Source organism: Telopea speciosissima, chromosome 1, assembly GCF_018873765.1.
Source record: "Telopea speciosissima isolate NSW1024214 ecotype Mountain lineage chromosome 1, Tspe_v1, whole genome shotgun sequence".
In the NCBI taxonomy this organism is placed as follows: Eukaryota; Viridiplantae; Streptophyta; class Magnoliopsida; order Proteales; family Proteaceae; genus Telopea; species Telopea speciosissima.
The window spans coordinates 37,057,526-37,071,048 of record NC_057916.1 but is presented as its reverse complement, the minus strand read 5'-3'; the positions used below and the strand labels follow the sequence as shown (position 1 = coordinate 37,071,048).

Here is a 13,523-nt window from a genome sequence, read left to right as displayed (position 1 = left end):
CCTCACTCTCCCTCCGACTTCGAACACCCAAGCATAAGAGAGACTGAGAATCCCTAACTGGAGTAAGATATGAATGAGTTGAGGGAAGAACTTCTTTCTTTAAGAATCACTTGCCAAGCTGGGAACATTTGAGAATAAAAAATAAGCAAAAAAGAGAGCGACATTATGCCTATTATGTTCTTGCTTTTGTTATGGACGATTGATTAGTTAAAGTTTCATAAATATGTACTGTAGAAGGAGCCTGCCTCTGTGATCTTGATGGGTAATGCCAATCCGCTTCCTTTTTCTAGTGATATTGGTGGGTTAATAGTGAGAATAGATGGAGAATTTGTTTGTTTCAGTTTTGAGATATTCTTTGGATGGCAGCTGTACTCACCACTTGGTCCTCCATCATTTGTCTAATTCAGGAAATTTTGATGGGGTGCATATGTCATCAGTTCGTCTATAAAAATAAAAATTCATCAGTTTGGGATTAAACATTAAGTTGATAATACTTGGCTTCATGATACGCCTGTTTCTTGGGAAAATATATGATTCTGCATCTAGTCAGAGATATGGAACTGCAGAAAGTTTGGCTGGAAAGGGAATTCTGAACAATAATATCAAGTTATATGGGAGTGATAATGATTTTCTTACAGGACAATATTCCTACCATGTAGGATGCAAAATGGGCTGGAGGTCACTTTAGTTGGTTTTCTAGATTGTTGTCATGACCTGCATGTCAATGATGACACCATGAATATTTGTTTGGTGATATGAAAACTATATGGGATCAGAATTTAGAAGACTCACATAGATTTACAGCTTGTGTATAAAATATATACCTGTAATACTTTTTACCATGTGACATACACAGATCCACTCTACCACTCAACTAAGAAATCCTAGTTGCTGAAAGACCAACTACTTTGGAACTATAACACCTCATACAGCTTTAGATTGAAACACTATTGGGTATTCCTCTCCCAGTTAGCCCGCCAATACTAGTATAATTGGAAGTGTCTGGATAGAGCAAGGTATATGGCATCTTGACAGGCCCTACTCTATTGCTCCACTTTATGTCATTATTCATCTCTATGATCCTATTTTCAATCTGTACAAGCTTCTTCCCAAATCTCTCAAAAGCTTGCAGTGGTGCTGCATCTGATGTCCACTCAGGAGTGTCTCTCTGCCCAAGATAGACCTCATCAGAAGAATGCCTGGACAAAATCTCAATAAGGGATATACCTAGGAGGGTTTGGAGCTGGCTTGTAATTGTTTTCAAGAATACTGTGTCAGGGTTCTGTTCAAGCTCAGCATACTCTGGAGAACCTGGTTCAGGCATGAAGCGACGGCTTATGGTTGGGCGGTTCGGGAGGTAACCTGCATATGGGTATTGGCCAAAATTAACAGCTGCATGGAGAGCTGAAGCTATCCATATGATGATGGTGCATGTCTGCGTTAGCTCAGCAACCGTCTGCATCTTGGGCCACCACGGCTCATCCTTTTTGTCACCATGGCCTACATCACGGAGCTCGGCCCACCAGGATTGGAGTTCAAAGTCGCTTCGGATCATCTCATCCTTGGGGTAGTAGAAAGAGCAGTATTCATGGACCCACGCTTCAATGGCTGACCAGATTTCAAGGCCATCAACAGCATAAGGGTAGTCCTTGATCAACAGGCGGAGGCCATGAGGACTGTTTGAGTCTGGAACTGCCATCCCCCTATACGAGGCAAATGATAATCTCTATTTTCAGTATGGTGCAGAACTTTTAGGATTTCATGTTTTAATGTCTATGAACTTTACCTTTTCATGAGATCTGCAGGCAGTGCCTGCTCGGTGAGAACCCAGCTCTTGTAAACCACAGCAGACATTTCCATTGCAAATTTTGCTGGGAAAACTGTATGCTCCACCACTCCACCAGCATTGATGAGGATTTGCCGAGCCAAGGCATTTATGTTCATGGTATCCCGAAAGTGAGGCTGCAAAAGCTTATGGATCGGATGAAGCACACTCAATTGTCTATTTATCGCAATGACAAATGGCTCCATCACTGCATGGGTATGTAACCTGGAATCCAAATAACAAAATCATACCTTAAAACAGTTGAGTCAGAGTCTTACCACCAATTTCCCTAGTATAAAGCATTCTAAGCATTCTATCACATAGGCATACCAGTGACTGATGAGCTGGTGAACACCGGAGTCATTCACCGCTGCATAAGCTTTAGCTAGCTGCCATACTGAGGCTTCAACACCTTGTTCAGCAGGAGTGAAGACCTCACTAATTACACCATGTTGGTCACCATCTGGATGTGGTAGACTCAGCTCAATTGCCAGTGGCTTCAATGTTCCATCGTCTTTCAAGAATAGGAGTGTTCTGGTTGCATAAGTCTTCGTGGAAGTGGTGTTTATACGTCTCAGGTATGGCATCAATGTATCATGATGGTTCAGTATGAAGAGCTTGTTCTTCTTAATGGCCTACACAAAAACCATTGTATTAGATATTCTTTTGTTAAAAGCTTCTTGGCTAGAAAATTGTAAGAGTGAAACATGGATTGACCTCGTCTATTGTTAGACCATTTAACTTCTCCTCAATATGATCTTTAGTTATTGAACTATTCTGGTTGCCATATACATTGGGATCCAGTTTGCTGGTAGGGGGAAACTCCTGCATATTAACAAGACATCAATCTTGAAGAGAACTGAACAGAAATAGAAGATAATTTGTTAAAATTAGTAGAAGCAATGAGTTTACTTCAAGACGGCATATGCAAACAGGGTTCACTCCAGCAAGCATTTCTCGTGCGAACTCTTCATCTGTTCTCCAAGCAAACTTATCCTCTGCATTATTATCACAAATTTTTGGTCAAGGATTTGCCTTTTTTAATCCTTTTTTGCTCACCATTTTTATCTACTTTTTTAAAGAGCTATTAAATCTGAAACAGAGATTTCAAAATCACAAGCAGTATATATAGCAGCACATTGATACTTGCCGTTGTGAATTATCATGCAGTGTTGCACATAGAATGCTCAAATTCTACTAGATATGAATGGTGTGAACAGATTGTGCATGATAATGCATACCTTTGATCACTTGCGGAGTAGGGAATTTGAGGAGTCTTTCACCATCTGAGCGAAAGAGTTCCTTTAGAAGCTCCAAGGGGATTGCGTCCTTAACTTTGTCTAGTGTTGGGCCATTAGGGAGTTGGATCCCTCCCTCATAGAGGTCTAATACATCTTGAAAGGTGTCAAACTCATTAGGAGTGCTATCACAGAAAGCTTTTAGCTCTGGGAGGAGAAACTGAACTAAGGCTTTCAAAGCATATGCAAGGAAATCTGACAACTTCAAGTGACCAAACCGTTCATCTCTTGGAATGTAAATGTTCAGACTCAGTAACAGTGGTATTCTGGTCTCAGAGTTAGGATCTGTTCAAATATAACATTATGTTAGTGAGATACAAGCTGAAATGGCCAGGAAATATAGGAAAAAGAAATCTCAAGTTTCCTATCAAACAAAGGCTTATGAAGGTATTTGAACATGTTTCTGATTAATCCAGACTTGGTACAGAATGATGACAAAAGGATAATTAGCGGATCATGAACCTGTCTTTGTAGGTTTTCGACCTGTTCTTCCCCTGCGTGGGTAAGGGTATTCAGTTGAACCTCCAAGAATAGGGCGTGCATATTTGTGTCCCTTGTCAGGATCCCCCAGATCGTTATAGAAAGCATAGTCATAGACTCGATCCCATTCCTTGAGCTCTTCTGTCCCATCTCCTCTTAGATTCACAAGCTCGTCTTCCCTGTACTTACATAGAGGCTCTGGTGTATCTCTTGGTAGGAAGGTCTGTAACAAAAATCATACACATTAATCCCCTCAAGCTAACTTAAGTTGTTAAATTTTTTAAAAAAAAAAAAGCTGTCTCATGTTTCTTAACACCTAAGCCCATGAAATAAAATTTTGAATAACTGTTGAGGTTCTGTGTAATGAGCTAATATTATGAAGCTTCTCTCCTTTCATTCATTCTGTAAGCTAATGCAGATTTAGGCTATGAGACTAAAAGATTGGAAGTTACAATATTGGGTGAAATTCTTTTCTTGGTTATAAATTCATTCAAGCAAAGGACTGTTTGCAAAATAGCTGATACTTGCTGTATACAATTTCCTGTCACTAGAAAATAAATGAAGAGGCATTTTAAATGTGCAAATTGTTGAGATTTAAAGGAAAGAGACTGATGGGGGGGAGAAGGGGAAGAACATTACTCTTCAACACCTACTACTGCAACTTTCGCTAATAGCACTAGTAGTTCTGGGAATTACTAATAATGTGTTTGGTTCCAACTTAAATGAGACCACTTTATCATTTATAGAAGAGGTGAAGACATTTTTATTTATTGGAACAGATCATTGGGTTATAACTTAGGGACCTGGTTTTCCTACATGGATGTTAAGGAATGATTCTCCTTACCTGCTTCATGGCAGGTAAAAGGAGGCTGAAATCTTCTGAAAAGGTAGCTCAAATGCCAAATTTCAGTTCCAAGTGGAATAACTTTTTAGACAACATTTTACTGTTATGAATTTAAAAACCAATTGGGTTACTCAAAACATCATTTACTATAAGAAATCATTTGTTAAATGAAATATTGATTATAAGAGGGCCAACTGTAGTTGAAAACTTGATTTCATTTCTAATCTTTATATAAAAACCAGTCATGAGTCATGGCTCAAGACATGATGAGTCCATCTGCCTTCAAATGCTGTGGAATACCAAAATTAGATGTTTTGATTCCATGTCTACTCTTGGTCTTCAACAAGTTGGCATCAAAATATGTCCCCCCTAACTATCAACTGCAAGTCATCAAAGGACATTCTAATCCAATAATTCAATACAATAATTACCTGGTTAGCGAAGAAAACACGATCATATTTGTAACGCTTAGTTGGGTAAACCCAAGAATTGCAGACAAAGTGGACACGACCCTTCCCCGGAACGTCTTCAAGTGTGACAGTCTTGAGGTAGAACTCACTGTGGTGCATGTTCTTGATGATGAAAGCTCCAGGTATTCCCATGGTTTCAATATCCCAGTGGAATGTGACCTTGTAAGTAGATACTCTAGCAGTTAATGGGGTAATTTTTGTGATCCATTGCTCTAAGAATGCTGGTGCTCCAACCTTTCCCCGCATCTCCTTATCTGCAATGTAATGTACTGGGATTGAGTTTTCTATTGACTCAGGATGTGAACTGAACTTATTTCTGTTTATGAGAATTAGAATTCTACTGATGCAAATGCTTTCACTCCATGTAGTAGCCTAACACAGCCTTCATTTAGTTTCAAGTAAAGGTAAGTGAAGGGAAGTAAAATCACTTTTGAAAGCGAAAAAAGAAAGTTTTGTATTCATGATCAGTGTAACTTACAGAAAAACTCATTCCATATGTGGTAAAAGGACTGAGTTTCCCTTCACCCATGGTGAGGAGATAATCTCTTAAGCCACCACACCTGACCCTTGGAGTGGAGTGGAGAAGAGGAGGTTCAATGTTAGGTACTTGACCAATACACCAAAAGCTCCGAAGTTGATGGAACGCGTTAAATCAAGCCCTTTAACCTATCCCATACTAGGCTGGCCCAATCTAGTGCCCATACACTATAATGGACCCCATTAGGCACATAACAGACCACCACGTTTCTGCAGTAGTCATCCTCGGCGGCTCTCACTCTAGGTAGCTTTCACTCTGACGACAGGTAGTCCTCTCCAAGCGGCTTTACTCTGCTCCAAGGTTTTTGCCTGGCGGCAGGTAGCCCTTTCTTGACGGCTTTCACTCTACTCCAGGTAGCCCTTCTCCTAGGTTGCCATTTTCGTGACTCAAACCCTTGACCTGGTGCCCAGCTCTGATACCAAATGTTAGGTACTTGACCAATACACCAAAAGCTCCGAAGTTGATGGAACGCGTTAAATCAAGCCCTTTAACCTATCCCATACTAGGCTGGCCCAATCTAGTGCCCATACACTATAGTGGACCCCATTAGACACATACCATTCAACCATATACAATAGAGGGCAGGAGTTTAATGGTGGAAATCACTTTCCAGGAGTTCAATCATGAGGCCACATTACAGTGGATGAAGAGATTATGAAAAACTTTTTCCTTTGGTAAATATACTTTTCAAAGTAAATTTTATTTTATTTTTCAAATCAAAAGACTTTAATTGCAAATTAAAGTGAAATTTAACACTCAATTTTTTTATGCTTTAGAGTTAATTACACCATCATATTAGGTAATAGTAACAAAAATCTTCCACTTTAGTATTGATTTGTTTTCATTTTCTTCACCCCCCCCCCCCCCTAGCCATGATGGTTCAATTTAGGTGACCTGAACATCAATTAGGGACCACCTGTGGCAGGTCGCCTAGTGCACTTGGTAGCTGGTGGTGTGTAAAGGCCCATTGCTACCAGGAGGTCTTGAGTTCAAGTCTCCTGGTTCACATCCTACATCCCCACCCTACCTATCAAAAAAAAAAAAAACAAAATGAGGGACCACCTTCTTTGTTTTAAAGCTTCCAAAAGTTGATAATGAAATAATCTAAAACAAAAGGTTCATGATTGCCCAGATCAGTGAGATAAGCCACCTAACTTGCAGAGAAACAAATGGAAAAAGAAACAAAATATATATATTTTTTTTCATGTTTTGCTTTAAGGAGGAAAGAAAGGAGGTAAATGAAGAACTGAACTTTCAAAAAAAGCAATTTTGTCCTTGTCATTTTCATTATCAATAATACCCTGAAAGGGATCTGTCAATGTTATTTTTTCTGTAGTAATTAATTAATTCTACTTGGTGGCCTCTATCTTCTAATGAAGTCTATTCTTAATGGGGAGAGTTTTCATATATGACCGTGCATGTGCACGGTCGTGCTTTCAACCGTTGGATGAACATTACCGTGTACAATACACGGTTCTTCATCTCCATCCAACGGTTGAAAGCACAGTAGTGCACCATACACCGCCATGCACGAAAACTTTTGCCATTCTTACTTATGCAGAATACTGACCATATCTCCCCGAATTTTTATCCTCTCCTGTTACTGCACGGTGCAGTACTGCATTGTGCAGAGCTGTAAAGGCCATGTGGCACAGCGGATCCCACATGATGCACATGACCTCTGCAATCGCCTATGTATTATTGCATCATGCAGTAACGGGAGGGGATAACGATTCATATCTCTCCCCACCTTGCTTTGCCTCTTGGGCCCTTAGCCCCTATTCTATGGGCCCAATATCTGAGCCTAACTCGGTCTCTAGACCATCCATAATTAATACATTCACGTGGAAACCCTACGGCCTCTACTTATCTGTCAGGTCTTTCTTTATATGTTAAGCCGCACTCGTGACAATGACCACCATACTATGGTTTTAGTGCACGGTATTAAATAATTGGTTATCGGTCACCTTCAAAATCGATATAATATTGATACGATATTATTTTCGATCAGCCCAGTCGTATTGAACAAGTTTATCTCTGATTTTCCTTAAAAATGGGTTTTTTATTTTAACATTTTAATTCATTGTCCGTACAGTTTCACCAATATCATTGTATTACTCGATACGATACCAATAACGATACCAATACGTAAAACCATGATGACCAACCCCACTATATAAAACACGGTATCCGATATAGTATGTATCAGGATGTATAGGATGGATTGAAAATCCCAAAAACACTTTTGATAGAAACACCATTTTTTTAATTGTATCGGTTGATCCGTATCAATTTAGTACTGATACGTTGATACGATAACTGAGTTATAAAATCGTGCTGCCACTCACTTCTAAAAATGTAGCACATACTACTTCCCAGGCCTTTTAACTTTTTTTGCCACATCAGACATGATGGTGCTTATGTGGCAAACATGTGGGTCCCACTTGAGCTGCTACCTCATGGACATATTCTTTCACATTTCCTAGTTTTTGGGAGAATGTTCTGCCCAAACACATGAGGGTGGGTGCAATGACCACCTTGCCCCCTGAGTGGTAGGCCCATGGAATTTTTTTCATGTGCGGTTCCCTAGTGCCTCTCACAAGAGGAGGGTGGGCCCCACCCGGGTAGACTACTGGGTCAAAGTCATGGGTGGGTCCCACCCCCTCTTGTGAGAGGCACTAGGGAACCGCACCGATCAGGGAACCGCAGACGATGTGAACTCTAGGCCCATGTGTCTGGGCGTAGTCTGTGCTGTGGCACAGAAAACATGAGCCCTTTTCGAGTGTTGGGGTGCAGGCAGTGCCTAGACATGAGGGTGGGTGCAATGACCGCCCTGCCCCCTGAGTGGCAGGCCCATATGTCTGGACGCAGCCTATGCTGCGGTACAGAGAACAAGAACCCTTTTTGTATTTTTGGGAAGTGGAGCCATCAGGTTCTTTTCTTTGTTTGAGACTTTGATTCTTTCCTTGAGGTGCAAGAAGAACACTCTTTCCTTGAAGCCATTAATGAATCAATTGGGAGATTAATCCCCTCAGATAAGCAAAAACAAAAACCCCCGAAGATTTCCTGTGAACTGCTCAAACCTCGCAAACCCTAAAGCTTGAGCAGTTAAAGAACCACTTGAATTAATCTGAACTACTCTGATCTCCGATCATACGCGGCCATGGATGACGGGCTTTAATTTCGTTTCAGTACCCAAAACAAGTGAAAAAATGAAAAAATGAAAAAATCTAAACTCCCACTAATTGGGTTTCATGCAATCTCAATCTCAATCTCAATCTCAATCTCAATCTCAAACTCAAACTCAAAGGAACAGAATAAAACAATCGAAAGGGAAAGAAAAGGAAAAGGAAGAAAACCAGAGTTATGGGATTTCAGTTCACTCACTTATGGTAATTAACGAAGAAAGAAATTTGGAAATGAAGAGAAGAAAAGGGAATGGGGAATAGAAAGGAAGAAGTGACTGACCTGGGTCGCCATGAACAGCACTGATGAGTTGCAATGAAACTCCTTTTCCCAAGAACTCATGAACTCGGTCGAGTACTGAGGAGTGCAAGTCGTTAAAATCCAAGACATTCTTCTTCATCAACACAACAGATCCTTTGATCTTCTTCTTGTTCTTTCCCCCATTCCCACATTGCAAGTTGTTACCCATCTCGCCCAACAAGAAGAGGAGGAGTAGCAGTAGCAGGAAAAAAAGCAGAGAAACAGAGAGAATGTGAACGAAGATATATATATATATATCAAGAGACCGAACTCCAGGAGAGAAAGAGAGATTGTGAATGGAAGTATATGGGAAACTGGTGAGTAACTATAGGTAGGCTTCACGGAAGTTTCACTTGTTCTGGAATCTTGGATGGAAAATAAGGAATGGAATGTTGCTCTCTCTCTCTCTCTCTCTCTCTCTCTCATTCCTTCCTTCCTAAAGACTAAATAATTACAACAAAGGCTGATGTTCTCTTTGGGGTTTATAAAAAAAAAAAAAAAAGTTCTCTCTGAGGGTGTGGTCCCTGGACATGGGGTTTTCACTTTTCATGGGGGTGGGACAGTCATTTTACCTCCCTCCGGATTTAAGTGTGCATGATACACCACTAATGAGAACTTTTTTTCTTCTTACAAATAAATTCCAACACTTGGGTCCCAGCTGGGAACCCAATCTTTTAGTACCGTTTCTTTTTTCTTTTCTATTTTTTTGAAGAAAGATTCTCTGTTAGGGACGGTATTTATCATGATCAGACCCAAAGGGGGTGAAATGACTGCGTCACCCCATGATCTCAAAAAGCACTCTCATTGACTCTATATGCATAGGGGTCAAACTCCCCCACTAAACACGACCATTTTTTCTTTTATTAATATTTTAAGGGGAAAGGTTTTGTACACGGTTGTGTAAGAGAGAGTCTCTCACAAAAAATTGAAAAAGGCATAAATATCCACCCATTAATTACTGCCTTGAAACTCCTACCCTCTCACATACACGGTTTATACGACCGTGTACAAAAACTTTCTCCATACTTTAATGAAAAGATAAATGAGGTGCCAACATCAAAGTGAGGAAGACAGGATCTGATTCGACATGGAATAGTTGAAAAGGTCATTTAATTTATCTTTATAATTTATTATTTATTATACTAGCAAGTCACACGTTGACACCTCATTACTCATGACTCACGTGTTATATCATGTCATTCTCTCTCTTTTAAAATTGTTTTGTTTTTAGGCAAGTGATCTTTATTTGGTGGTATGGTCTCTACATAAGCATTTAGCCAATGGGTGAGTACGTCTGGGTATCTACCTAGGGGGAAGAGGTGTCATTCTCACGGTGTCTTGTGAGAGGGCATAGAAAACACCACCAAGTAGAGATCTTTTTTCCCATTTTTTTAATCAAAAGTTAATCAAAACAAGATAAAGATATTAGGGGTGATCACTAATTCTTTTTCATGGTGTTACCGGAAAAAAAAATTCTTTTGTCATGGGATTAGATTAAGGGTGTCAAATGGCCAGTTTCTTACCGATTCCATGCAGAGTTTCTTATTGGTTCTGACCCAAAGGGGCTAATATTTACTAAACGATTCCAAATTAGGATCCGATCACATTTAATAATATCATTTGGTTCTGGTTCCTTAATGATTCTAGACAGTCAAAGTCTCAAATAGTCAACATATAAAAAATTAAATATATTTTCTAAAGCATAAAATATTCAAAACATCAATTCTTAAACATACAAACACCTAACTAAGCCGAAAATTGAGATGAATGTGTTTGTAGTTTAGTCTCTCGCTCTTCGATCTTCTTCAGTTCAAAGTTTGAGCTTCAAAATGATAATGATATGGAAGTATGAAACCCTAATTGAGAGTGAGTTGAACTTGAAATCTTAAAAATAACTTAACGAATCAATCCTCATTAGTATTTAGTAATAACAAAGAAAAAAGGAATTGATAACTCTTAATTTTTCTTTGTAATTATAACACAATTCTTATTTAAGTTAGGGTGCATCTCCTTGCCAACAAATAGGTGAACTAAGATTCTAAGAAGTTGTACCCTTACTTTTGTGTTTTTACCCAGTGTTTTATTCTTAAAAGTTATTTAATACATAAAAATCTCGTCACTTCACATGGACAATGGAGCTTTTAAAAATCACATAACAATAAGTCACTTTCAACTTATCTTCACTAAAATAATTTCTATCAATAAGAGAAGGGGTGAAAAAGTAATGTTATGATCTTATTGCAACCAATCATGTTTACAACAAAATTTTTTCTATAAATTATAACTATTTAAATAGTAATTAATAATAAACAAGTAATTTAGGCATGTTAAAGGGGTTCTAGTAGTTCAGGTTTTAACAAGTTCTTTATTGGGTTTTGGGTTCTACACCCATTGAGAAACCCATCCTCGAACTATCCCATTCCATATATTAGTAATCGATCCTAAAACCAGCTCTGAAGGCCAACCCATTTTGTAATGATACAGGTTGGTTCCAAGTTCTAGCATAACTGTTTTTCGTTCTAATATCAAATTGATACATTTAGATGAGATGATGTGACAATTTTGACCATTGGATAGATAGATATAAGGAAAACTTTCTCATGACATTGGAATGCAATTTCCATCTCATGGGTTTTTTTGTTCATTATTTTCTCTCCTACTTTAAGTTTATGGGCCCCATGTCGATGATACCTATTATTAAGACTACGGATTATTTCCCACACTTTTTCCATTCATTGGGTAAGAAATCAAATCTGATGGTCCACAATTTATTTATTTTGTTTCTGACGATCCATTTTTTATTTATGTTTATCAAATGATACAACTCTTTGTCAGATTCAACCTTAGCAACACTCACAGTGCTTATTAAATTATTAGTACTAGGATACTATGATATAATCGCATCTCTTTTAAGTAGTTATTAAAATGGCCTTAGTTTATCAAGTCATGAAAGAGGAAAATTATTTAATAATATAAAAAAGAATGGGAAAAGGAACGTGTTGCGTTTGGGCGTAGGTACACGCTCAGAGGAAAAGGATCAGGAGTAGTGTCGGTCTTTTAGTGTTGCACCGTGTTTAAGCGCATATACACGTTCAAACATAGTACCAGTTAGCATTCTTTCTCCCAAAAAGAATTATTTGATTTTACCAATTTCTATCTCCTTTTAGAAAACCCAACCACCACCAAAGCCATGGAGATTGGAGAACAATGTAGCATGAGCCCTCAACATGCGACACCCAATCCTTCCCTAAAACTAAGGGTGTTAATCGGTACGTTGGGTCTCGTTTGCGTGTGCGCTTCCCCCCTATCTAGTAAGTCAAGATATGACGGGTAGAAATTGAAATCAAACTGTTTACTAAACGGTTTTAACATCTCAAAGCGAGATCAATTAATAAATGATTCACATAGATGGTTTTTTTATGAGTTTTGATTTTGTTGTTAGGACAAGCAACACAGTCGATAGTCAAATCAAGTCTTTAGGAATATAGCGATCATGATTTGTTCCTATATATCATATCCTCGATCTCCACAAGATCGAAAGCATTCATCAGGTGATTTCAACTGATGCGGAATGACAGAAGGCAGCTTGAACACTCTTGACCAGTACATGTAGGAGGCATGCATAACCAAACCAACTAACTCGATCAACTCTCCCCGCATAGAAAAAACATGATCTTAATTAATTACAATGTGTTATGTGCCTACTGATGAGGCATAAAACATCCCACCTATCGGAGGCTGCCACGTGGCCGACCCGACCTCAGTCCGAGAACAGAGTTGGGCCGAGCAGGAAATTGGGCCGACCCCATCTCCGATAAGTCACCTGACAAAGCCTGAGTGGAGCGAGCTAGCCGGTGGCTGAGGCCGAGATTGTACGGGTCAGCCATAGACTCCTAGCCGAGCTCATGGCCGAGACCAACCTCCCGGGCCGACCTCCATTGTCGACCCCATGGGCCGACCTCGTAGGCCGAGCCCTCCTCCATTGAAGCTCCCATAGCACCCCACCGGGGATCTCCGGGCCACGTCAGCACATCCCGAGAATCACGGGATAAGGACCGAGCCACGATCCTAGCGCATCACGGAATCGCACTCTACATGGACTCTTACCTTAATAAGAGCCCGACCCCGAAAATAACTCTCCACTCCGCTCTACGCGAGAGAACCTTCCGAAAGAAGGACTCCTACCATACTAGGACTCTTCCAACCGTCTCATCTCCTCCTTACTCTATAAATACCCAGGTATGGAGCACTATTCCTCATCTTGCTTTCTACTACACAGTTACGTTGTCGCGTCGGAGACCTGACTTGAGCATCGGAGAGTCCTAGGCCGGAGCCACACCGGCCCTCTTGCGCTCATTGCTTGGTTTTTGCAGGTTCATCCACGGGCGAACCAAGCACCGGAGGTTTTCACACGCAACAGATTTGGCGCCGTCTGTGGGAACGACATCAGCAAGCATCGTCATTTCTGCCAATTCCCAGAGCAATAATAATGGTGCACACGAGGTCAGGACAGCATGGCTCTACTTCCCGTACGGAGGAGCCGCAACCCGTTGTGCAGACGAGGCGATCACCGCCCCCCGAA

At 40.0% G+C, this 13,523-nt stretch overlaps 1 protein-coding gene across 1 annotated transcript; it reads right to left on the bottom strand.

Annotated features, from left to right (window-relative positions):
- Positions 1-778: 778 nt before the first annotated feature.
- On the bottom strand, positions 779-9,143 carry LOC122668787 (probable linoleate 9S-lipoxygenase 5). Its single transcript, XM_043865322.1, has 9 exons — positions 8,924-9,143; positions 4,879-5,171; positions 3,586-3,826; positions 3,067-3,408; positions 2,738-2,823; positions 2,543-2,650; positions 2,156-2,460; positions 1,787-2,050; positions 779-1,703 (listed from the first exon to the last, which is right to left on the bottom strand). The coding sequence occupies exons 1-9, from the start codon at positions 9,108-9,110 to the stop codon at positions 935-937; spliced, it is 2,595 nt and encodes an 864-aa protein (XP_043721257.1). The 5' UTR covers positions 9,111-9,143; the 3' UTR covers positions 779-934.
- Positions 9,144-13,523: the final 4,380 nt, after the last annotated feature.